Source organism: Panulirus ornatus, chromosome 9, assembly GCF_036320965.1.
Source record: "Panulirus ornatus isolate Po-2019 chromosome 9, ASM3632096v1, whole genome shotgun sequence".
In the NCBI taxonomy this organism is placed as follows: Eukaryota; Metazoa; Arthropoda; class Malacostraca; order Decapoda; family Palinuridae; genus Panulirus; species Panulirus ornatus.
The window spans coordinates 32,682,123-32,707,329 of record NC_092232.1 but is presented as its reverse complement, the minus strand read 5'-3'; the positions used below and the strand labels follow the sequence as shown (position 1 = coordinate 32,707,329).

The 25,207-nt window shown below is 40.8% G+C and overlaps 1 protein-coding gene across 1 annotated transcript in view; it reads right to left on the bottom strand.

The window, feature by feature from the left end:
* Window positions 1-10,139: 10,139 nt before the first annotated feature.
* Window positions 10,140-25,207, bottom strand: part of Usf (upstream transcription factor usf) — a 148,243-nt gene continuing 133,175 nt past the window's right edge. Inside the window, exon 5 of the mRNA XM_071664990.1 lies at window positions 10,140-19,593. Within this exon, the coding sequence (XP_071521091.1) occupies window positions 19,360-19,593 (234 nt within the window). The 3' untranslated portion in view covers window positions 10,140-19,359. The remainder of the gene's footprint in view (window positions 19,594-25,207) is intronic.

The window sequence follows — 25,207 nt, the reverse complement described above, 5'->3', positions numbered from 1 at the left end:
ATACTTAGAAAAGCAAATGGATTTGTATGTAGCATTTATGGATCTGGAGAAGGCATATGATAGAGTTGATAGAGATGCTCTGTGGAAGGTATTAAGAATATATGGTGTGGGAGGCAAGTTGTTAGAAGCAGTGAAAAGTTTTTATCGAGGATGTAAGGCATGTGTACGTGTAGGAAGAGAGGAAAGTGATTGGTTCTCAGTGAATGTAGGTTTGCGGCAGGGGTGTGTGATGTCTCCATGGTTGTTTAATTTGTTTATGGATGGGGTTGTTAGGGAGGTAAATGCAAGAGTCCTGGAAAGAGGGGCAAGTATGAAGTCTGTTGGGGATGAGAGAGCTTGGGAAGTGAGTCAGTTGTTGTTCGCTGATGATACAGCGCTGGTGGCTGATTCATGTGAGAAACTGCAGAAGCTGGTGACTGAGTTTGGTAAAGTGTGTGGAAGAAGAAAGTTAAGAGTAAATGTGAATAAGAGCAAGGTTATTAGGTACAGTAGGGTTGAGGGTCAAGTCAATTGGGAGGTGAGTTTGAATGGAGAAAAACTGGAGGAAGTGAAGTGTTTTAGATATCTGGGAGTGGATCTGGCAGCGGATGGAACCATGGAAGCGGAAGTGGATCATAGGGTGGGGGAGGGGGCGAAAATTTTGGGAGCCTTGAAAAATGTGTGGAAGTCGAGAACATTATCTCGGAAAGCAAAAATGGGTATGTTTGAGGGAATGGTGGTTCCAACAATGTTGTATGGTTGCGAGGCGTGGGCTATGGATAGAGTTGTGCGCAGGAGGATGGATGTGCTGGAAATGAGATGTTTGAGGACAATGTGTGGTGTGAGGTGGTTTGATCGAGTAAGTAACGTAAGGGTAAGAGAGATGTGTGGAAATAAAAAGAGCGTGGTTGAGAGAGCAGAAGAGGGTGTTTTGAAATGGTTTGGGCACATGGAGAGAATGAGTGAGGAAAGATTGACCAAGAGGATATATGTGTCGGAGGTGGAGGGAACGAGGAGAAGAGGGAGACCAAATTGGAGGTGGAAAGATGGAGTGAAAAAGATTTTGTGTGATCGGGGCCTGAACATGCAGGAGGGTGAAAGGAGGGCAAGGAATAGAGTGAATTGGAGCGATGTGGTATACAGGGGTTGACGTGCTGTCAGTGGATTGAATCAAGGCATGTGAAGCGTCTGGGGTAAACCATGGAAAGCTGTGTAGGTATGTATATTTGCGTGTGTGGACGTGTGTATGTACATGTGTATGGGGGGGGGGTTGGGCCATTTCTTTCGTCTGTTTCCTTGCGCTACCTCGCAAACGCGGGAGACAGCGACAAAGTATAAAAAAAAAAAAAAAAAAAAAAAAAAAAAAATATATATATATATATATATATATATATATATATATATATATATATATATATATATATATATATGCCATTTCCTGCATCACTGAGGTAGCATTAAGATCAGAGGACTGAGCCTAAGAGGGAAAATCCTCCCCTGGCCCCCTTCTCTGTTCCTTTTGGAAAAATAAAAACTGGAGGAAGGGATGTCCATCCTCCCGCCTCCTCCACTTTTAGTCACCTTTTATGACATACAAGGAATACATGGGAAGTATTCATTCTCCCCTATTCCCAGGGAGAATATTTATATATTCCCTCTTTTTCTTTTAACTTTCTAAAAGGGGAAACAGAAGAAGGAGTCACGCGGGGAGTGTTCCTCCTCCTCGAAGGCTCAGATTGGGGTGTCTAAATGTGTGTGGATGTAAACAAGATGAGAAAAAAGGAGAGATAGGTAGAATGTTTGAGGAAAGGAACCTGGATGTTTTGGCTCTGAGTGAAATGAAGCTCAAGGGTAAAGGGGAAGAGTGGTTTGGGAATGTCTTGGGAGTAAAGTCAGGGGTTAGTGAGAGGACAAGAGCAAGGGAAGGAGTAGCACTACTCCTGAAACAGGAGTTGTGGGAGTATATGATAGGGTGTAAGAAAGTAAACTCAAGATTGATATGGTTAAAACTGAAAGTGGATGGAGAGAGCTGGGTGATTATCGGTGTATATGCACCTGGGCATGAGAAGAAAGATCATGAGTGGCAAGTGTTTTAGGAGCTGTTGAGTGAGTGTTTTAGTAGTTTTGATGCATGAGACCGGGTTATAGTGATCGGTGATTTGAATGCAAAGGAGTGTAATGTGGCAGTTGAGGGAATAATTGGTGTACATGGGGTGTTCAGTAAATGGAAATGGTGAAGAGCTTGTACATTTATGTGCTGAAAAAGGATTGGTGATTGGGAATACCTGGTTTAAAAAGAGAGATATAAATAAGTATACGTATGTAAGTAGGAGAGATAGCCAGAGAGCGTTATTGGATTACATGTTGATTGGTAGGTGTGGGAAAGAAAGACTTTTGGATGTTAATGTGCTGAGAGGTGCAACTGGAGGGATGTCTGATCATTATCTTGTGGAGGCGAAGGTGAAGATTTGTAGAGGTTTTCAGAAAAGAAGAGAGAATGTTGGGGTGAAGAGAGTGGTGAGAGTAAGTGAGCTTGGGAAGGAGACTTGTATGAGAAAGTACCAGGAGAGACTGAGTACAGAATGGAAAAAGGTGAGAACAAAGGACATAAGGGGAGTGGGTGAGGAATGGGGTGTATTTAGGGAAGCAGTGATGGATTGTTCAAAAGATGCTTGTGGCATGAGAAGCATGGGAGGTGGGCAGATTAGAAAGGGTAGTGAGTGGTGGGATGAAGAAGTAAGATTTTTAGTGAAAGAGAAGAGAGAGGCATTTGGACGATTTTTGCAGGAAAATAATGCAAATGACTGGGAGATGTTTAAAAGAAAGAGGCAGATCGAGAAAGGTGCAAGAAGTGAAAAAGAGGGCAAATGAGAGTTGGGGTGAGAGAGTATCATTGAATTTTAGGGAGGATAAAAAGATGTTTTGGAAGGAGGTAAATAAAGTGCGTAAGGCAAGGGAACAAATGGGAATATCAGTGAAGGGGGTTAATGGGGAGGTGATAACAAGTAGTGGTGATGTGAAGAGATGGAGTGAGTATTTTGAAGGTTTGTTGAATATGTTTGATGATAGAGTGGCAGATATAGGGTGTTTTGGTCAAGGTGGTGTGCAAAGTGAGAGGGTTAGGGAGAATGATTTGGTAAACAGAGAAGAGGTAGTAAAAGCTTTGCGGAAGATGAAAGCCAGCAAGGCAGCAGGTTTGGATGGTATTGTTGACTGGTTGGTAAGGTTATTTAATGTATGTATGACTCATGGTGAGGTGCCTGAGGACTGGCAGAATGCTTGCATAGTGCCATTGTACAAAGGCAAAGGGGATAAGAGTGAGTGCTCAAACTACAGAGGTATAAGTTTGTTGAGTATTCCTGGGAAATTATATGGGAGGGTATTGATTGAGAGGGTGACGGCATGTACAGAGCATCAGATTGGGGAAGAGCAGTGTGGTTTCAGAAGTGGTAGAGGATGTGTGGATCAGGTGTTTGCTTTGAAAAATGTATGTAAGAAATACTTAGAAAAGCAAATGGATTTGTATGTAGCATTTATGGATCTGGAGAAGGCATATGATAGAGTTGATAGAGGTGCTCTGTGGAAGGTATTATGAATATATGTTGTGGGAGGTAAGTTGTTAGAAGCAGTGAAAAGTTTTTATCAAGGATGTAAGGCATGTGTACGTGTAGGAAGAGAGGAAAGTGATTGGTTCTCAGTGAATGTTGGTTTGTGGCAGGGGTGCATGATGTCTCCATGGTTGTTTAATTTGTTTAAAGATGGGGTTGTTAGGGAGGTGAATGCAAGAGTTTTGGAAAGAGGGGCAAGTATGCAGTCTGTTGTGGATGAGAGAGCTTGGGAAGTATCATCAGTTGTTGTTTGCTGATGATACAGCGCTGGTGGCTAATTTGGGTGAGAAAGTGCAGAAGCTGGTGACTGAGTTTGGTAAAGTGAGTGACAAAAGAAAGGTGAGAGTAAATTAGGTATAGTAGGATTGAGGGACAAGTCAGTTGGGAGGTAAGTTTGAATGGAGAAAAACTGGAGGAAGTGAAGTGTTTTAGATATATGGGAGTGGATTTGGCACCGGATGGAACCATGGAAGCAGAACTGAATCATAGGGTGGGAGAGGCGAAAGTTTTGGGAGCATTGAAAAATGTGTGGAAGTCGAGAACGCTATCTTGGAAAGCAAAAATGGGTATGTTTTAAGGAATAGTGGTTTCGACGATGTTATATGATTGCGAGGCATGGGCTATAGATAGAGTTGTGCGCAGGAGGGTGGATGTGCTGGAAATGAGATGTTTGAGGACAATATGTGGTGTGAGGTGGTTTGATCGAGTAAGTAATGAAAGGGTAAGAGACGTGTGGTAATAAAAAGATTGTGGTTGAGAGAGCAGAAGAGGGTGTTTTGAAATGGTTTGGTCACACGGAGAGAATGAGTGAGGAAAGATTGACAAAGAGGATATATGTGTCAGAGGTGGAGGGAACGAGGAGAAGTGGGATGCCAAATTGGAGGTTGAAAGATGGAGTGAAAAAGATTTTGAGTGATTGGCACCTGAACATGCAGGAGGGTGAAAGGCGTGCAAGGAATAGAGTAAATTGGAACAATGTAGTATACCAGGGTTGACGTGCTGTCAATGGATTGAACCAGGTCATGTGAAGCGTCTGGGGTAAACCATTGAAAGTTTTGTGGGGCCTGGATGTGGAAAGGGAGATGTGGTTTTGGTGCATTATACACGACAGCTAAAGACTGAGTGTGAACGAATGTGGCCTTTGTTGTCTTTTCTTAGCACTACTTCGCGCACATGCGGGGGGAGAATGTTCTCATTTCATGTGTGGCGGGGTGGCGACGGGAATGAATAAGGGCAGACAGTATGAATTATGTACATGAGTGTATATGTATATGTCTGTGTGTGTGTGTGTATATACATGTATACGTTGAGATGTATAGGTATGTATATGTGTGTGTGTGTGTATATACATGTATACGTTGAGATGTATAGGTATGTATATGTGTGTGTGTGTGGACGTGTATATATATACATGTGTATGTGGGTGGGTTGGGCCATTATTTCGTCTGTTTCCTTGCACTACCTCGCTAACGCAGGAGACAGTGACAAAGTATAATATATATATATATATATATATATATATATATATATAATATATATATATATATATATATATATATATATATATATATATTATATATATATATATATATATATATATATATATATATATATATATATATATATATATTTCTTTCTTTTAAACTATTCGCCATTTCCCGCGTTAGTGAGGTAGCGTTAAGAACAGAGGACTGGGCCTTTGTGGGATATCCTCACGTGGCCCCCCTCTGTTCTTCCTTTTGGAAAATTAAAAAAAAAAAAAAAAAAAAAAAAAAAAAAAAAAAAAAAGAGAGAGGGGAGGATTTCCAGCCCCCCCCCCCCCCCCCCCCCTTTAGTCGCCTTCTACGACACGCAGGGAATACGTGGGAAGTATTCTTAATCCCCTATCCCCAGGGATATATATATATATATATATATATATTTTATCCCTGGGGATAGGGGATTAAGAATACTTCCCACGTATTCCCTGCGTGTCGTAGAAGGCGACTAAAAGGGGAGGGAGCGGGGGGCTGGAAATCCTCCCCTCTCATATTTTTTTTTTTTTTTTTTTTTTTTTTTTTTTTCCAAAAGAAGGAACAGAGGGGGCCAGGTGAGGATATTCCAAAAAAGGCTCAGTCCTCTGTTCTTAACGCTACCTCGCTAACGCGGGAAATGGCAAATAGTTTAAAAGAAAAAGAAAGAAAATATATATATATATATATATATATATATATATATATATATATATATATATATATATATATATATATTGGAGGTGGAAAGATGGAGTGAAAAAGATTTTGTGTGATCGGGGCCTGAACATGCAGGAGGGTGAAAGGAGGGCAAGGAATAGAGTAAATTGGAGCGATGTGGTATACCGGGGTTGACGTGCTGTCAGTGGATTGAATCAAGGCATGTGAAGCGTCTGGGGTAAGCCATGGAAAGCTGTGTAGGTATGTATATTTGTGTGTGTGGACGTATGTATATACATGTGTATGGGGGGGGTTGGGCCATTTCTTTCGTCTGTTTCCTTGCGCTACCTCGCAAACGCGGGAGACAGCGACAAAGTAAAAAAAAATTAATTTTCCAAAAGAAGGAACAGAGAATTGGGCCAGGTGAGGGTATTCCCTCAAAGGCCCAGGCCTCTGTTCTTAACGCTACCTCGCTAATGCGGGAAATGGCGAATAGTTTGAAAGAAAAAGAAATATATATATATATATATATATATATATTTCCCTGGGGATAGGGGAGAAAGAATACTTCCCACGTATTCCCTGCGTGTCGTAGAAGGCGACTAAAAGGGGAGGGAGTGGGGGGCTGGAAATCCTCCCCTCTCACTTTTTTTTTTAATTTTCCAAAAGAGGTAACAGAGAAGGGGCCCAGGTGAGGATATTCCCTCAAGGGCCCAGTCCTCTGTTCTCAACGCTACCTCGCTAATGCGGGAAATGGCGAATAGTATGAAAGAAAAAAGAAAGATATATATATATATATATATATATATATATATATATATATATATATATTATACTTTTTCGCCATACACATTTGCCATTTCCTGCCATCAACTCAGTCATTGCTATATTGAGATCCATAAATGCTACATAAAAATCTTTCTTTGGGAAAGAATATTTCTCACAAATTATTTAGAGCAAACACTGTATCCATACATCCTTTACATCTCTTGAAACTATATTTTTCCTCCCCCATTTGTTCCCATTACCAATGTTCACATTTGTTCTTGTTATTCTCACACAATATACCTTCCAAAAATCTTATTTTTTTCCTGAAATTTACTGATACCATTTACCTTATTTTTCAACCATTGCACCTTCCTCTTGTCCCCCTGCCACTCTCTCTAATACATAACCCAATCTGTTTTATTCATTCCCTTTAAGTACTTACAGTATACCTTTCTTTCCTCTTTCATTAGCAACTCGAGAGGCTTTGTCATCCTGCAACTTACTACTGTTTCTCACCTGCCCACCTCCCGCCTTCTTCATACCACGTTTCTCTCACACATGCTTGCACTACTATTAATATCTCTCATTCCTCACCCACTTCCCATGCTTCATTTACTCTTACTATTTGCAGTCTTTCTTGATATTTCTTCACATGCATCTCTTTTCCAAGCTCATTTACCCTTACCACCCTCTTATTCAGTCACATCATTTCCTTTTTTCTGAAAACCTCTTCAAATCTTCACCTTTGCCTCAACCAGACATCCCTCCAACTGCCCATCTCAACAGATTCACATCCATTACACCTAACAGCTTGAGACTGAGGTTGACGAAAGTGGACTTTTTTGTCTGTTTTCCTCGTGCTACTGCTCTGAAGTCAGGGTTAGCAATGTCTCCTGTGGTGTGGGGCAGTGCCAGGAATGGATGAGGACAAGTGAGTATGAACATGTTCAAGTGTATGTATGTATATGTCTGTGAATGTGTATGTATATGTTATATACATGTATGGGCATTTATGTATGTGTATATGAGTGGATGGGCTGTTGTTTGTTTCCTGGTACTACTTTGCTAATGCGAGAGATGGCGATCAAGTATAGTAATAAAAATATCATGTATTTATTTGATTTATTAATATATATAACCACTTCAGTACCTTTCATAAAAGCTACTGCTGCCCAAGTGCATGCTACTTCCAGTTGTGGGAAAATGTAAACTCCTGGGGAGTAAGACAAGTTTTTTTTACAAGACTGTACTTCCAGTGATACAGCAGTCCCAAAGGCAACTTTTCACTTGAATGGGCAGAGTCCAATAACACTTATTTATAACTATAATGTAGTTCCCCAAGGAGTAATTTTTTCTCCATCTCTTTCCACTCAACCTCCCATTACCTCAGGCTACTTCAAGACGAAAGTTCTTTTATATGCAGATGACCTCACAATCACATCACAACACTAGCACCACAATAGCAAAATCAAACAAGCAACACTATGTTACACAATTGGAACAATGGCTCACTTAGAACAGGATCTCCACAAGTCTTCAGTCATTATTTTACCTCAAGATATGAATCCAGCTCATACCTTCCAGTCACCCTGAATGGGTATTCTCTCCCACTGAGCAAATACCAACCATTTTAGTCATCAGATAGAACACACACAACATTAATTACCCACTCTAATAACTTTAACACAAAAGAAACACACAAACTAAATGCCCACAGAATTCTAACTGGCATCACATTTGGACAGGAAAAAGAATCCCTTAGCATCCTATTCAGACAATCATTTCACTTCTCTTTCAACTATGTCTTGCCTGCACGGTCTTCCATGATCTCAAAAGCAAATATAATATATCTACAAACCAGTGCACTCAGAACAATCACAGGCTGCTAAGCAGCCACAAACACTCAATACCTACAGAATGAATGAAAGATCCTCCCAATATACTTCCACATCAACAAGCTCAGCACTCATTTCTGTGCAACAGAACTAGACTTCTCCCAGCCAAACCACTCGATAACCAACCACCAGCCCCCCAAATAGAAATAAAAAGCTTGCCTATGCCTTATATTTCTGTAATCTCTACTCAGTTTCACCTCCAACAAATATAATACTGATTAAACTTATGCACTCTTAAATAACCCAGCAAGAACTAAACGTCTGATCTCTCACCTCAGTCTTAAACTCCAGCCTACCAGACATATACCCATCAAAGAACATCACTCCACAGACAAGCACAAGTTGCACTTTTCCATTTATGCTTTGGAAATCAGTGAACACTACAAACACCATTTTAACATAGCCCAAGACCCGTCATATTTGTGGTGCTACTGCCTTAAAGATGATGAGTATTTACTACTCAGTTACGCTGCCTGCACTCTTTGCACATAGAACCATGCACGCCATCACAAAACTTGTATGATCTGTGTTCTCGACTGGTAGATGTGGCAAGCTTCCTGAGTGCTGCAGAAGCCTTGTTAGGTAAGCAGGGAGAAAGTAAGCAGTAAGCCATTCAAAGCCGGTAACCTAATTTATCAACCAGCTCCATAGGAGAGGATGGACTGCTCGGTTGACCGTGGTCTGACTGCTGTGACCAGGGTTCGAACCTATGCAGCCAATGTTCGTGTCTTGGTCAGTACTGCTAACCACTATGCCATGGTGGTTCATAATTTCCCAACATATGTTCATATTTACTCTCAAATTAAGCCTTTTACTCATTTCCCCCAAGTTTCTAGAGCTTCTGTCTGGAGTCTGCCATGAGAGCTTTGTTATCTTCAGACAGCAAGTGATTCATCATGTCCACACTACCCCACCCCCAGCATACTGCAGACCTGCCCCTTGCTCTAATATCCTCACATTTACTCACCTCACCACCCCATCCATAAATAAACAACCATGGTGACATCACATATCTTTGATGCAGACCCACCTCCACCAAGAACCATTGCCTAACCTCACTACCTGATTACATAACATACCTAACTCTCCCAGTAAAATCTTCTATGTATTTAGTAACTTTCTTATTTACCTCTTTTATTTGTAGCAACGTCTATAATGTATCTCATTTAACCCTCATGCAATTTTTTTCAGATGCATAAATAATACATGCAAGTTAGTCAGTTCTTCCAAGCATTCCTCATGCAAACACATTCATAACAGCTCACAAATGGTTCACACATCCTCTGCCTCCCCTGAAATCAAGTTGCTCTTTTCCAGTTAGCTATCCTGTGCACATCACCACACTTGGGTATCACCTCACATATTCCTTCCCAGGAATAATCACTAACTTATACCTCTGTAGTTTTCACTTTGTCACTAAATAGATGCATCATTTCTAAGAGCTGGCTAATCTGCCACCACTGCCTTTATGTTAATCAGTTTCTAGCCAAGGCTAACTCCTTTTCGCAAAATTCATTTCTTAAGTTTGATAGGGCCTTGGTGTCCAGGTGGTTGAGGTTGGTGTCTATACTGCCATTTCTGATGGGTTCTATGGAAGTTTCATTTTATGATACTATAAAATGTTCCGTAAACTTTAACTTGCTAAATTTCTGTATGTCAATATTATGCTCTGGCATGTTCCAGTTACAAAGAAATGAGGTGGTTAATATACCCATATATCAGTGAAAGGAAGTTTATTCTGTGTTGGAGTACATTTAATATGCAGTAATAGCAATGGTATTAGTGTAAGAGCTGATCTGTTGTGCGACATTATCAAATTATTTAACTGGACTCTTGTCCATGTTCAGCTTTAACTCTTAACTGCTCATATACATAGTATAATGTTTTAGTCTCATGTTTTATCATATATATTGCATTTGGTACTCATAGGATCATAGATTATTTTAATTTATGTGATAGTAGCATCAGGCACATAACTTTTCTCATTTTGTAAATAAATACTCATGTCATTACAGAAACTGCTCATCAGCACATACCCTAATTTTTGTAATGAATCAAAAACTACTGTCCATCATTTTAGTTAAAGGACAACCATTAGTTTAACATGGATTAATATTAATCATTTGAAAAATATTTGTTCTGTTATTTGGCAGACAATTTAGAGAAATTTCCTTCATAAGTTTAGATTTTACTACAGTACTGAGAGCTACTATCACAACCAGTATGTGCCATGGCTAGTCTGGCAGTAGTCTTATGCAGGTTTAGGTCTTCCCAAAATTAGCACAGTAATCCTAAGTCATTGTTGTCATTGTATAATATTGATGTCTGAGTCGTATAGGAAAGTGGGCATGGATGCAGGTTTTCAAAAAAAAAATAATGAAGTACTTGACACACAAAAGTTTTAATTTCATACGAGAATGTACTGCGAGATTAAATGATAGTACTGTATTTACTTTTGGCTTTTGTAATGCACAAATCGTTAATTACGAAAGATAACTAGTGAAGTACAATACTTGTTGAAGATATCTAATGTTACAAGAAAGGTGTTCCTGGTTTTACTTGCAATAACTTTATTCCATCTGCCAGCCACTGTTAAACTTGGGCCCTTTATTTGTGGAATTCAGATAGTGATTTATGAGTATCACTTCTGAGGTACTGATTTTGAATGGAAGGTATACAAGTACTGATTTTATTTTTAGTAAAATTATTTAAATAATTCAGTTCATGGCTCCTTAAGAAATTTACCTCATTACTTAAAAGCTTATGCCAAGTTACTTTTAAACAAATTCAGATGTATAAAGTGCATTAGATAGTTTCACTTTCTTCCAGTTATTCTCACCCTTTGGAATATTCTCATGCAGTAATAGGGTCGAGAATACGTCCCCATGATACACACATTGAACCATCCTAAATTGAACGTGATTTGGAAACTTTAGTCACCGATTTTGCTTCTTAAGAAATAAGGTATGAGAGACTTTATGCTCAACATTGTTCCTTCAAGATATTGATTATGTGAGCTTTAGTAAGAATCTCTAAAAGTGGCTATTCTTAGTGGTAACAACTTTGTAATAATCAGTATGTAAAAAATGCAATTACTCCCTGAATTCTCGACCTGTTATTCAAGTATGTCATGCGTGTGCTGATATTATTATATTGTGTTTAGTGTACTTTGTAGCTTGAACTAGCCTCTACTGTTATATTTTAACTACTGTAAATATTTGCTTTTTTATCTCGTTGTACGACTGTATTTATGCTTTGTACACTAACCATTTACACTACGTAGTTTCTTTCTACTGTATAATTTGACAAAATACATCTTAAGATATTTTAAGATTTTCATTCACCATATAGTATACCAAGTACAGTATTAAACTGATACTCTGCACATGTCTATATTTCTCTGAGGTCAGTTTGTTGCATGAGCTCTGAGAATCTTTAGGGTGAGAAACTCTAACCCCTGCCTTCTGGTAAGGTAAATGCCTCTCACCTCTCGCTGTCCACTGATTTGGTAGTTGTGGCATATGACTTGGTCCAGGTCTGCCCTTTTATTAGTAACTTTCACATGAAAAAATTTTCATCTGAATATAAATGACTATTTAAAAGAGAAATCATTATCTAAAAGAGAATGATTTCCAGAGCAACTTTGGGTTTTGTAACAATGAGGCAGTGCTACCAAATAATAGGAAAGTAAAATGTACAAAGACAAGCAACATACAGGCTACTTGCATAAGGTGCTAATGCTGTGGGTTACTTAAGAGAGAGTTGGACAGAATTATGAGCATAGTTTTCCTGATAGAACACAGACCTTAGTTCTCTAACTAAAGTATCAAGACCCTTAACAAAGTTTGATCTAAGGTCACTATCTCTACTGGCAGGAAAAGGTGGTTTTCTGGTCCAAGACCAAGAATCTCATCCTGGTCCCAGTGTACCAAAGGATTTTCAATCGTCTTTTGTCCTTTAGCACCTCCAAATTCAAGTATTTCTAATGTCATTGGCATTTGCAAAAACTGTTGATCAAAACTAATTTTGTTTGGAGTTGAAATGAACCTCCATTTTGCTTGTTTCAATGGTCAGTCTTGCATGCTATTTCATGGAGACTGCTGATTGCCTGACGAATCTTTGAACTTAAACATCATCACTCATGGAACTTTGTTTCAGTTGCTCTTGGGCTATTCACTCGAGCACATCAGTTTCTCATCAATATCTTGGAAATGACTAATTAAGAAAGTACTGTTTTGGAGGCTGAGAACCAGGCTCATTTTTGGGCTACCATTTTAGCTTCCACCCATGAAAGCCATTCTTGAAACTCCCAAGATGCTCTAGAAAAGTGAGGAATCAAAAGACAATTTTACATGTAAAATATGCACAAACAGTTTTTTGTCAATGAAAATGCTCAGTCTGGATTTTCTAGAGTTGCTCATTTGAGACAGTGTACAGAAAGGTGAATGCCCTACGCCAGAAGGGACTAACGGGAGAAGAGGGTAACACCCTTTGGAGACTCAACTGAGAAGAGGATAGCCAACAGAGAAAGGACAGCTCCCCAAGCAGACAGCAGTTTCCTTGGTAGACTAACCAGGGAAGAGGTTAATGTCCCTGTAAGACTTCCTAGGGAAGAGGGTAGCTGACAGAATTGAGGGTAACACCCTGGGTGACATCAAAGAATGGGTAAGCACCCATGGTAAACACTAGGGAAAAGGTTATCATCCCCAGGAGATAATAGGATTGTGTTACTGGGAGAAACAATGGAGGAAAGCACCCCTGGGAGACACAAAGGAAGAAAACAGTGTCTTAGGGGTAAAGATGGGTTAGTGTGACAGCTAAAGAAGGGGTATCACTTCTACTGAAGTTGTGGGAATGTGACAGTAAGGAAGTAAGCCCCAGACTGCTGAGTAAAGATTAATGTGGAATACAAAAGGTGGGCGAATTATTAGTGCTTGTGCACCTGGTCATAAGAAGACTGAGGTTAAGTGTGTGTTTTGGGAAGAGCTAAATGAGGGTATCATTTGGGGGCAGAGTGTATATAGTGATGAGAATGGAAAAGGTGAACAATCAGAACATAACTCCTTTTACCCCTTGGTATAATAGATTTCAAAATGAACGCTACTTTCTCCTATCGTCTCAATATGATTATTAAGTGTAACTGTGATGTCACTTTAATGTTATGGCAAATGATAGAAATAATGTCACATGAGACTCCACATATTACCATGTAAGGAAAGGAGGGCTACCAATGTGAAGACAGATGTGACAGCTCGATAATTTTTCACCGGCATATCACACACTTTGACACCGAAAGTTTAAGAGTAATGCATAGTCTGACTAAAAGCTTGCGGAGCTATGCAAAAAAAAAAAGAAAAAAAGGATTGGTGACTGGGTATACCTGCTTTACAAATGAGTATGCATGGGTGAGTATGAAAGATGGTAAGATGGTAGTAACTGATTACATACTATATGATAGGCATGCAGAGACTTGGACTTAAATGTGCCAAGATGGGCAGCAAATAGGATGTCTGATCATTACTTGGTGGAAGCAAGGGTGAAGATTTGTTTTTGGAAAAAAGGAAATGACAAGAGTGAGAAGAGGACGGTAAAAGTGAGCTTGGAAAAGAGGCTTGTGTGACAAGAAGCCAGTGTAGAAAGGCAAAAGATGAAGGTAAACGAAGCTAGAGTGAGGAATGGAAAGAATTTTGGGAAGCAGGACTGGCAAGTACAAGAAAAATGAGTGGCATGCAGATGTGTGAGTATGTCAGAAAGGGCAGTGAGTGGCAGGATAATGAGGTTATGTTGATGTGAAAGAGAGATGTACTAGTGTTCTTTACTGGGAAGGACTGCAAATGGTTGAGAGATAAATGAGTTTGGGTAAGCGAGTACAAGCAAACATCAATGTGAGAAAAACAAGACGAAATGTGAAAATTGGAGGAGAAATATGGGAAAGTTGTAATAGGCAGAGATGACAGGGTGTTTGTGTTGGAGAATTATGCAAAGTGAGAGTCATGGCAAGTTGTTTAGGGAAAAAGAGATGAGGTGGTAAGATGAAATGTGGAAAAGTGGATGGTATTGCAGTTGAATTTCTCAAGATAAGGATGACTTTGTAATTGATTGATTAGTTAGGATTTACAATGTATATATATATGGATCATGGTATCAGGATTGGCAGAATGCCTGTATAGTGCCACTGTTTGAGGCAAGGGGGATAGCGTTGGATGTTCAAATTTCAACAGAATAAGTTTATTGAGTGTACCAGATAAGTTGAATGGAAAAGCAGTGACTTGGGTGAAGATGGCATGCACACAGATGTGTGAACCAGATGTTTGCTTTGAAGTGTGTGTGTGTGTGTGTGTGTGCATGAGAAATACTTGGAGAAATAAACAGATTTGTTTGCAGCATTAAAGGAGCTGTAGGAAAGGCGTTATTGGGTTGACATATTTTGACAAGGTGTTACAAATATATCAAAAGCAGTAAGAAATTTTTATAGAGTAAGAACTGTGTGTTAGTAGACAGAAAGGACAGTGAGTGGCTTCAGGTAAGGTGGATCTGTAACAAGAGTGTGTGATGCCACCATGGTTGCTCAATCTATTAATGGAAGGGGTGGTGAGCAAAGGAAATGCAAGGGTTTGGGTAAAGGAGTAGGTCCGCAGTCTAGCTGGAGTAGGGATGCTTAGATGATTCAGTTATTGTTTGCTGATGGCATAGCACAGGTGGCAAATTCAAGTGAGAAACTGAAATTTTTTCTGGATTTGGGAGTGTAAAAGGAAAAAATTGAGAGTGACTGTTATTAGGTTTAGTACTGTACAGGTTAGTTGGAATGTGTTTAAATAGAGAAAACTTGGAGAAAGTAAAATGTTTCTGATATTTAGGAGTAGACATGGCAAGAAATGGAACCATGGGAAATGAAGTGAGTCATAGGATGGGTGAAAGGGCTAAGGTCTTGGGAAAGTTGAGGAATATGAGGAAAGACAGGGCAAAGGTGAGCACATTTGAAGATTGAGTAATCCCAGTGGTGATGTATGGATGCTTAGCATCCATACAACACATGTTGAATGTGTTGTTGGAAATGAAATGTTTGAGGTTACTGTGGAGTAAGACATCAAAAAATAATAAGGTAAAAAGAGAGGCATTTGGGCGGTTTTTGCAGGGAAATAGTGCATATGACTGGGGGATGTATACAAGAAAGAGGCAAGAGGTCAAGAGAAGGGTGCAAGAGGTGAAAAAGAGGGCAAATGAGAGTTGGGGTGAGAGTATATCATTAAATTTTAGGAAGAATAAAAAATGTTTTGGAAGGAGGTAAATAAAGTGCGTAAGACAAGAGAAATGGGAACATTGGTGAAGGGGGCAAATGGGGAGGAGTGAGTATTTTAAAGGTTTGTTGAATGTGTTTGATGATAGAGTGGCAGACATAGGATGTTTTGGTCGAAGTGCTGTGCAAAGCGAGAGGGTCAGGGAGAATGATTTGGTAAAAGGAGAAGAGGTAGTAAAAGTTTTGCGGAAGATGAAAGACAGCAAGGCAGCGGGTTTGGATGGTACTGCTGTGGAATCTTTTAAGAAAGGGGGGTGACTGTGTTCTTGACTAGGTTGGTAAGGATATTCAATGTACGTATGGTTCATGGTGAGGTGCCTGAGGATTGGCAGAATGCATGGATAGTGCCATTGTATAAAGGCAAAGGGGATAAGGGTGAGTGTTCAAATTACAGAGTAATAAGTTTGTTGAGTATTCCTGGGAAATTATATTGGAGGGTATTGATTGAAAGGGTGAAGGCATGTACAGAGCATCAGAATGGGGAAGAGCAGTGTAGTTTTAGAAGTGGTAGAGGATGTGTGGATCAGGTGTTTGCTTTGAAGAATGTATGACAGAAACTTAGAAAAGCAGATGGACTTGTATGTAGCATTTATGGATCTGGAGAAGGCATAGGATAGAGTTGATATAGATGCTCTGTGGAAGGTATTGAGAGTATATGGTGTGGGAGGTAAGTTGCTAGAAGCAGTGGAAAGTTTTTATTGAGGAAGTAATTCATGTGTAAGAATAGGAAGAGACGAAAGTGATTGGTTCCCTGTGAATGTCAGTTTGTGGCAGGGGTGCATGATGTCTCCATGGTTGTTTAATTTGTTTATAGATGGGGTTGTTAGGGAGGTGAATGCAAGAGTTTTGGAAAGGGGGGCAAGCATGCAGTCTGTTGTTGATGAGAGGGATTGGGAAGTGAGTCAGTTGTTGTTCGCTGATAATACAGCGCTGGTGGCTGATTTGGGTGAGACATAGCAGAAGTTGGTGACTCAATTTGGCAAAGTGTGTGAAAGAAGAAAGCTGAGAGTAAATGTGAATAAGAGCAAGGTTATTAGGTTCAGTAGGGGTGAGGAACAAGTAAATTGGGAGGCAAGTCTGAATGGAGAAAAACTGGAGGAAGTGAAGTGTTTTAGATATCTGGGAGTGGATTTGGCAGCGGATGGAACCATGGAACATAATTCATACTTGCTGCCTTTATTCATTCCCGTTGCCACCCTGCCATACATGATATGACAACCCCCTCCCCCAGCAAGAGCGCAAGGTAGCGCTAGAAAAAGACAACAAAGGTCACATTCGTGCACACAGTCTCTAGCTGTCATGTATAATGCACCGAAACCACAGCTCCCTTTCCACATCCAGGCCCCACAAAACTTTCCATGGTTTACCCTAGACGCTTCACATGCCCTGGTTCAATCCACTGACAGCACGTCGACCCGCTATACCACATCGTTCCAATTCACTCTATTCCTTGCACGCCTTTCACCCTCCTGCATGTTCAGGCCCCAATCACTCAAAATCTTTTTCACTCCATCCTTCCACCTCCAATTTGGTCTCCCACTTTTCCTCATTCTCTCCACCTCTGATACATATATCCTCTTTGTTAATCTTTTCTCTCTCATTCTCTCCATGTGACCAAACCAGTTCAATACACCCTCTTCTGCTCTCTCAACCACACTCTTTTTATTACCACACACCTCTCTTACCCTTTCATTACTTACTCGATCAAACCACCTCACACCACATGTTGTCCTCAAACATCTCACTTCCAATACATCCACCTCCTTCGCACAACCCTATCTATAGCCCACGCCTCACAACCATATAGCATTGTTGTAACCACTATTCCATTTTTGCTTTCCAAGATAATGTTCTCACCTTCCACACATTTTTCAACGCTCCCAGAACTTTCGCCCCCTCCCCCATCCTTTGACTCGCTTCCACTTCCATGGTTCCATCTGCTGCCAAATCCACTCCCAGATATCTAAAACACTTCACTTCCACCAGTTTTTCTTCATTCAAACTTACCTCCCAACTGACTTGTTCCTCAACCCAACTGTACCTAATAACCTTGCTCTTATTCACATTTACTCTCAGCTTTCTTCTTTCACACACTTTACCAAACTCAGTCACCAACATCTGCAGTTTCTCACCCGAATCAGCCACCAGTGCTGTATCATCAGTGAACAACAACTGACACTTCCCAAGCCCTCTCATTGACAACTGACTGCATACTTGCCCCTCTCTCCAAAACTCTTGCATTCACCTCCCTAACAACTCCATCCATAAACAAATTAAACAACCAAGGAGACATCATACACCCCTGCCACAAACTGACATTTACTGGGAACCAATCACTTTCCTCTCTCCCTACTCATACATATGCCTTACATCCTCGATAGATAAAAAAGAAAGTGTGGTTATAAGAAGAGCATGGGTGAGAGAGCTGAAGAGGGTTTACTGAAATGCTGCAGACATATGAAGACAGTGAGTGAGGAGAGGTTGACAAAGAGGATATCTGTCAGAAGTAGAAGGGACAAGGATAGAGGAGACCAAACTGGAGATAGAAGAATAAGGTGAAAAAGGTCTTGGGTACTTGGGCTTTGAACACGCATGAGAATGTAAAAAACACACACATAGGGTAGAGGGAACTGGTGATGCAGTATACTGGTTGTGTGAGTGTTCTGCCAATGACTAAACCAGTCACATGAAATGGCCAAAGGAAACCAAGGAAAGGTTGTGGATAGGGAGCTGTGGTTTTGATGCATTACACTTGAGGCAAAGAATGGATATATCCAAAAGAGGCCATTTCTTCATCTGTTCCTGGTGCCACCCTGCTTACAAGGGAAATGACAAACAAGTACGGAGAAAAAAGTATATATACAGTGTAACCAGACTCTGCCTGCATGAGGTTACACCTTCAGTGAAAAGTCATCTTTGGCAAGGCTGTATCTTTGGGAGTACAGCGAGTACAGTCTCATCAAAAAGACTTTTCACTACAAAAAAAAGTCCACAGTTTCCTGACCCTCTCAGTAGTACAGCTTTGAGCTTAAGGAAACTTGGAAAGACATCCTGGATAACACCAAATTCTTTCGCAGAAAGAGGTTCTGGTGTAATTATACATAAATATATAGGTACAGTTTTTGGCCAATGAGCAACAGTATCTCCACAAATACATCCTACCTATTTTCATTGAACTCAACAGATGAAAGTCTTGATTTTTACCATGATATTCTTTATTCAATTTATCTCCTGAAATAATCTTTCATATCTGCACTCATTTATTTGATAAACTGAAATACCCTTCAAAGCTACTTAATATACACACACTTCTTCCCCTGTATGACATGTGTTTTCATAAGATGAGATAAATATCTATCTGAATATCTAAGTAATCTTGTCCTTATTTAGCTATCACCAAAGGGCATCAAGATAAAAACAATCATCACAAAATTCACCATAATTCTAAAGTCACTGTTATCTATCTTAAGCCCTTTACATCAAGTTAAGGCCCAACGTATGGCAATACATGTACATGCAATTATAAACTCTCTCATTTAAATATCACAATTCACAAATAATCTCACTTAACCTCAACTTAGTAATCAATGAATGAGATAATGACTATGAAGTTCAATGACAGACCAATTAATGGCCAAAAATTATGGAGGTAAATCCCCGAGCAGTCCTTGTTGTTGCTGTAGCTGAGCTCGTACAAGAGCATTATCATTTTTCAAAGCAGCATTCTCGTTTTTCAGCACTTCCAATTCCTGTTTGAGAAGTTCAAAATCCATCTCTCGTCGCTGTGTTTCCTTTAACTTTTCTGTCAGCTGTTCATTGTGGACTCTTAATTCTGAGATGTAGTCACAGGCCTTTGCCAAGATACCTCCTTTACTCTGCAAAGAACAAATGTTTATCAGAATGAATTTCATTAATACCTTTATGCACCATATATATATATTTTTTTATTTTTATTATACTTTGTCGCTGTCTCCCGCGTTTGCGAGGTAGCGCAAGGAAACAGACGAAAGAAATGGCCCAACCCACCCCCATACACATGTATATACATACATCCACACACGCAAATATACATACCTACACAGCTTTCCATGGTTTACCCTAGACGCTTCACATGCCCTGATTCAATCCACTGACAGCACGTCAACCCCGGTATACCACATCGATCCAATTCACTCTATTCCTTGCCCTCCTTTCACCCTCCTGCATGTTCAGGCCCTGATCACACAAAATCTTTTTCACTCCATCTTTCCACCTCCAATTTGGTCTCCCACTTCTCCTCGTTCCCTCCACCTCCGACACCTCTTGGTCAATCTTTCCTCACTCATTCTCTCCATGTGCCCAAACCATTTCAAAACACCCTCTTCTGCTCTCTCAACCACGCTCTTTTTATTTCCACACATCTCTCTTACCCTTACGTTACTTACTCGATCAAACCACCTCACACCACACATTGTCCTCAAACATCTCATTTCCAGCACATCCATCCTCCTGCGCACAACTCTATTCATAGCCCACGCCACACAACCATACAACATTGTTGGAACCACTATTCCTTCAAACATATCCATTTTTGCTTTCCGAGATAATGTTCTCGACTTCCACACATTTTTCAAGGCTCCCAGGATTTTCGCCCCCTCCCCCACCCTATGATCCACTTCCGCTTCCATGGTTCCATCCGCTGCCAGATCCACTCCCAGATATCTAAAGCACTTTACCTCCTCCAGTTTTTCTCCATTCAAACTTACCTCCCAATTGACTTGACCCTCAACCCTACTGTACCTAATAACCTTGCTCTTATTCACATTTACTCTTAACTTTCTTCTTTCACACACTTTACCAAACTCAGTCACTAGCTTCTGCAGTTTCTCACGTGAATCAGCCACCAGCGCTGTATCATCAGCGAACAACAACCGACTCACTTCCCAAGCGCTCTCATCCACAACAGACTTCATACTTGCCCCTCTTTCCAAAACTCTTGCATTCACCTCCCTAACAACCCCATCCATAAACAAATTAAACAACCATGGAGACATCACACACCCCTGCCGCAAACCTACATTCACTGAGAACCAATCACTTTCCTCTCTTCCTACACGTACACATGCCTTACATCGTCGATAAAAACTTTTCACTGCTTCTAACAACTTGCCACCCACACCATATATTCTTAATACCTTCCACAGAGCATCTCTATCAACTCTATCATATGCCTTCTCCAGATCCATAAATGCTACATACAAATCCATTTGCTTTTCTAAGTATTTCTCACATACATTCTTCAAAGCAAACACCTGATCCACACATCCTCTACCACTTCTGAAACCACACTGCTCTTCCCCAATCTGATGCTCTGTACATGCCTTCACCCTCTTAATCAATACCCTCCCATATAATTTACCAGGAATACTCAACAAACTTATACCTCTGTAATTTGAGCACTCACTCTTATCCCCTTTGCCTTTGTACAATGGCACTATGCACGCATTCCGCCAATCCTCAGGCACCTCACCATGAGTCATACATACATTAAATAACCTTACCAACCAGTCAACAATACAGTCACCCCCTTTTTTTTAATAAATTCCACTGCAATACCATCCAAACCTGCTGCCTTGCCGGCTTTCATCTTCCACAAAGCTTTTACTACCTCTTCTCTGTTTACCAAATCATTTCCCCTAACCCTCTCACTTTGCACACCACCTCGACCAAGACACCCTATATCTGCCACTCTATCATCAAACACATTCAACAAACCTTCAAAATACCCACTCCATCTCCTTCTCACATCACCACTACTTGTTATCACCTCCCCATTACCGCCCTTCACTGAAGTTCCCATTTGCTCCCTTGTCTTACGCACTTTATTTACCTCCTTCCAGAACATCTTTTTATTCTCCCTAAAATTTAATGATACTCTTGGGAAGTGAGTCAGTTGTTGCTCGCTGATGATACAGCGCTGGTGGCTGATTCATGTGAGAAACTGCAGAAGCTGGTGACTGAGTTTGGTAAAGTGTGTGAAAGAAGAAAGTTAAGAGTAAATATTGAATAAGAGCAAGGTAATTAGGTACAGTAGGGTTGAGGGTCAAGTCAGTTGGGAGGTAAGTTTGAATGGAGAAAAACTGGAGGAAGTAAAGTGTTTTAGATATCTAGGAGTGGATCTGGCAGTGGATGGAACCATGGAAGCGTAAGTGAATCATAGGGTGGGGGAGGGGGCGAAAATCCTGGGAGCCTTGAAGAATGTGTGGAAGTTGAGAACATTATCTCGGAAAGCAAAAATGGGTATGTGAAGGAATAGTGGTTCCAACAATGTTGTATGGTTGCGAGGCGTAGAATATGGATAGAGTTGTGCGCAGGAGGGTGGATGTGCTGGAAATGAGATGTTTGAGGACGATGTGTGGTGTAAGGTGGTTTGATCAAGTAAGTAATGTAAGGGTGAGAGAGATGTGTGGAAATAAAAAGAGCGTGGTTGAGAGAGCAGAAGAGGGTGTTTTGAAATGGTTTGAGCACATGGAGAGAATGAGTGAGGAAAGATTGACCAAGAGGATATATGTGTTGGAGGTGGAGGGAACGAGGAGAAGTGGGAGACCAAATTGGGGGTGGAAAGATAGAGTGAAAAAGATTTTGAGTGATCGGGGCCTGAACATGCAGGAGGGTGAAAGGAGGGCAAGGAATAGAGTGAATTGGATCGATGTGGTATACCGGGGTTGACGTGCTGTCAGTGGATTGAATCAGGGCATGTGAAGCGTCTGGGGTAAACCATGGAAAGCTGTGTGGGGCCTCGATGTGGAAAGCATTTATGGATCTGGAGAAGGCATATGATAGAGTTGATAGAGATGCTCTGTGGAAGGTATTAAGAATATATGGTGTGGGTGGCAAGTTGTTAGAAGCAGTGAAAAGTTTTTATCGACGATGTAAGGCATGTGTACGTGTAGGAAGAGAGGAAAGTGCTTGGTTCTCAGTGAATGTAGGTTTGCGGCAGGGGTGTGTGATGTCTCCATGGTTGTTTAATTTGTTTATGGATGGGGTTGTTAGGGAGGTGAATGCAAGAGTTTTGGAAAGAGGGGCAAGTATGAAGTCTGTTGTGGATGAGAGCGCTTGGGAAGTGAGTCGGTTGTTGTTCGCTGATGATACAGCGCTGGTGGCTGATTCATGTGAGAAACTGCAGAAGCTAGTGACTGAGTTTGGTAAAGTGTGTGAAAGAAGAAAGTTAAGAGTAAATGTGAATAAGAGCAAGGTTATTAGGTACAGTAGGGTTGAGGGTCAAGTCAATTGGGAGGTAAGTTTGAATGGAGAAAAACTGGAGGAAGTAAATTGTTTTAGATATCTGGGAGTGGATCTGGCAGCGGATGGAACCATGGAAGCGGAAGTGGATCATAGGGTGGGGGAGGGGGCAAAAATCCTGGGAGCCTTGAAGAATGTGTGGAAGTCGAGAACATTATCTCGGAAAGCAAAAATGGGTATGTTTGAAGGAATAGTGGTTCCAACAATGTTGTATGGTTGCGAGGCGTGGGCTATGGATAGAGTTGTGCGCAGGAGGGTGGATGTCCTGGAAATGAGATGTTTGAGGACAATGTGTGGTGTGAGGTGGTTTGATCGAGTAAGTAATGTAAGGGTAAGAGAGATGTGTGGAAATAAAAAGAGTGTGGTTGAGAGAGCAGAAGAGGGTGTTTTGAAATGGTTTGGGCACATGGAGAGAATGAGTGAGGAAAGATTGACCAAGAGGATATATGTGTCGGAGGTGGAGGGAACGAGGAGAAGTGGGAGACCAAATTGGAGGTGGAAAGATGGAGTGAAAACGATTTTGTGTGATCGGGGCCTGAACATGCAGGAGGGTGAAAGGCGGGCAAGGAATAGAGTGAATTGGATCGATGTGGTATACCGGGGTTGACGTGCTGTCAGTGGATTGAATCAGGGCATGTGAAGCGTCTGGGGTAAACCATGGAAAGTTGTGTGGGGCCTGGATGTGGAAAGGGAGCTGTGGTTTCGGGCATTATTGCAAGACAGCTAGAGAGTGAGTGTGAACGAATGAGGCCTTTGTTGTCTTTTCCTAGCGCTACCTCGCACACATGAGGGGGGAGGGGGATGGTTTTCCATGTGTGGCGAGGTGGCGATGGGAATGAATAAAGGCAGACAGTGTGAATTGTGTGCATGGGTATATATGTATGTGTCTGTGTGTGTATATATATGTATACATTGAGATGTATAGGTATGTATATTTGCGTGTGTGGACGTGTGTGTAGATACATGTGTATGGGGGTGGGTTGGGCCATTTCTTTTGTCTGTTTCCTTGCGCTACCTTGCAAACGCGGGAGACAGCGACAATGCAAAATAAAAATAAATAAATATATATATATATATATATATATATATATATATATATATATATATATATATATATATATATATATATATATATATATATATCCCTGGGGATAGGGGAGAAAGAATACTTCCCACGTATTCCCTGCGTGTCGTAGAAGGCGACTAAAAGGGAAGGGAGCGGGGGGCTGGAAATCCTCCCATCTCGTTTTTTTTTTTTTTTTTTTTTTTTTTCCCCCCCAAAAGAAGGAACAGAGAAGGGGGCCAGGTGAGGATATTCCCTCAAAGGCCCAGTCCTCTGTTCTTAGCGCTACCTCGCTAATGCGGGAAATGGCGAATAGTATGAAAAAAAAAAAGAATATATATATATATATATATATATATATATATATATATATATATATATATATATCTTTCTTTCAAACTATTCGCCATTTCCCGCATCAGCAAGGTACCGTTAAGAACAGAGAACTGGGCCTCTGAGGGAATATCCTCACCTGGCCCCCTTCTCTGTTCCTTCTTTTGGGAAAAAAAAAAAAAAAAAAAAAATATTTTATTTAGCTTTGTTGCTGTCTCCCGCATTAGCAAGGTAGCACAAGGAAACAGACAAAAGAATGGGCAAACCCACCCTCATACACACGTATATATATATACACATCCACACACGCAAATATAAATTCCTATACATCTCAACGTATACATATATATACATACACAGACATATAGATATATACACATGAACATAATTCATACTGTCTGCCTTTCTTCATTCCCATCACCACCCCACCACACATGAAATAACCACCCCCTCCCCCAAATGTGCGCAAGGTGGCGCTAGGAAAAGACAACAAAGGCCACTTTCGCTCACATTCAGACTCTAGCTGTCACGTAATAATGCACCAAAACCACAGCTCCCCTTCCACATCCAGGCCCCACAGAACTTTCCATGGTTTATCCCAGATGCTTCATATGCCCTGCTTCAATCCATTGACAGCACGTCGACCCCAGTGTACCACATCGTTCCAATTCACTCTATTCCTTGCACGCCTTTCACCCTCCTGCATGTTCAGGCCCCTATCACTCACAATTTTTCACTCCATCTTTCCAACTCCAAGTTGGTCTCCCACTTCTCCTTGTTCCCTCCACCTCTGACACATATATCCTCTTGGT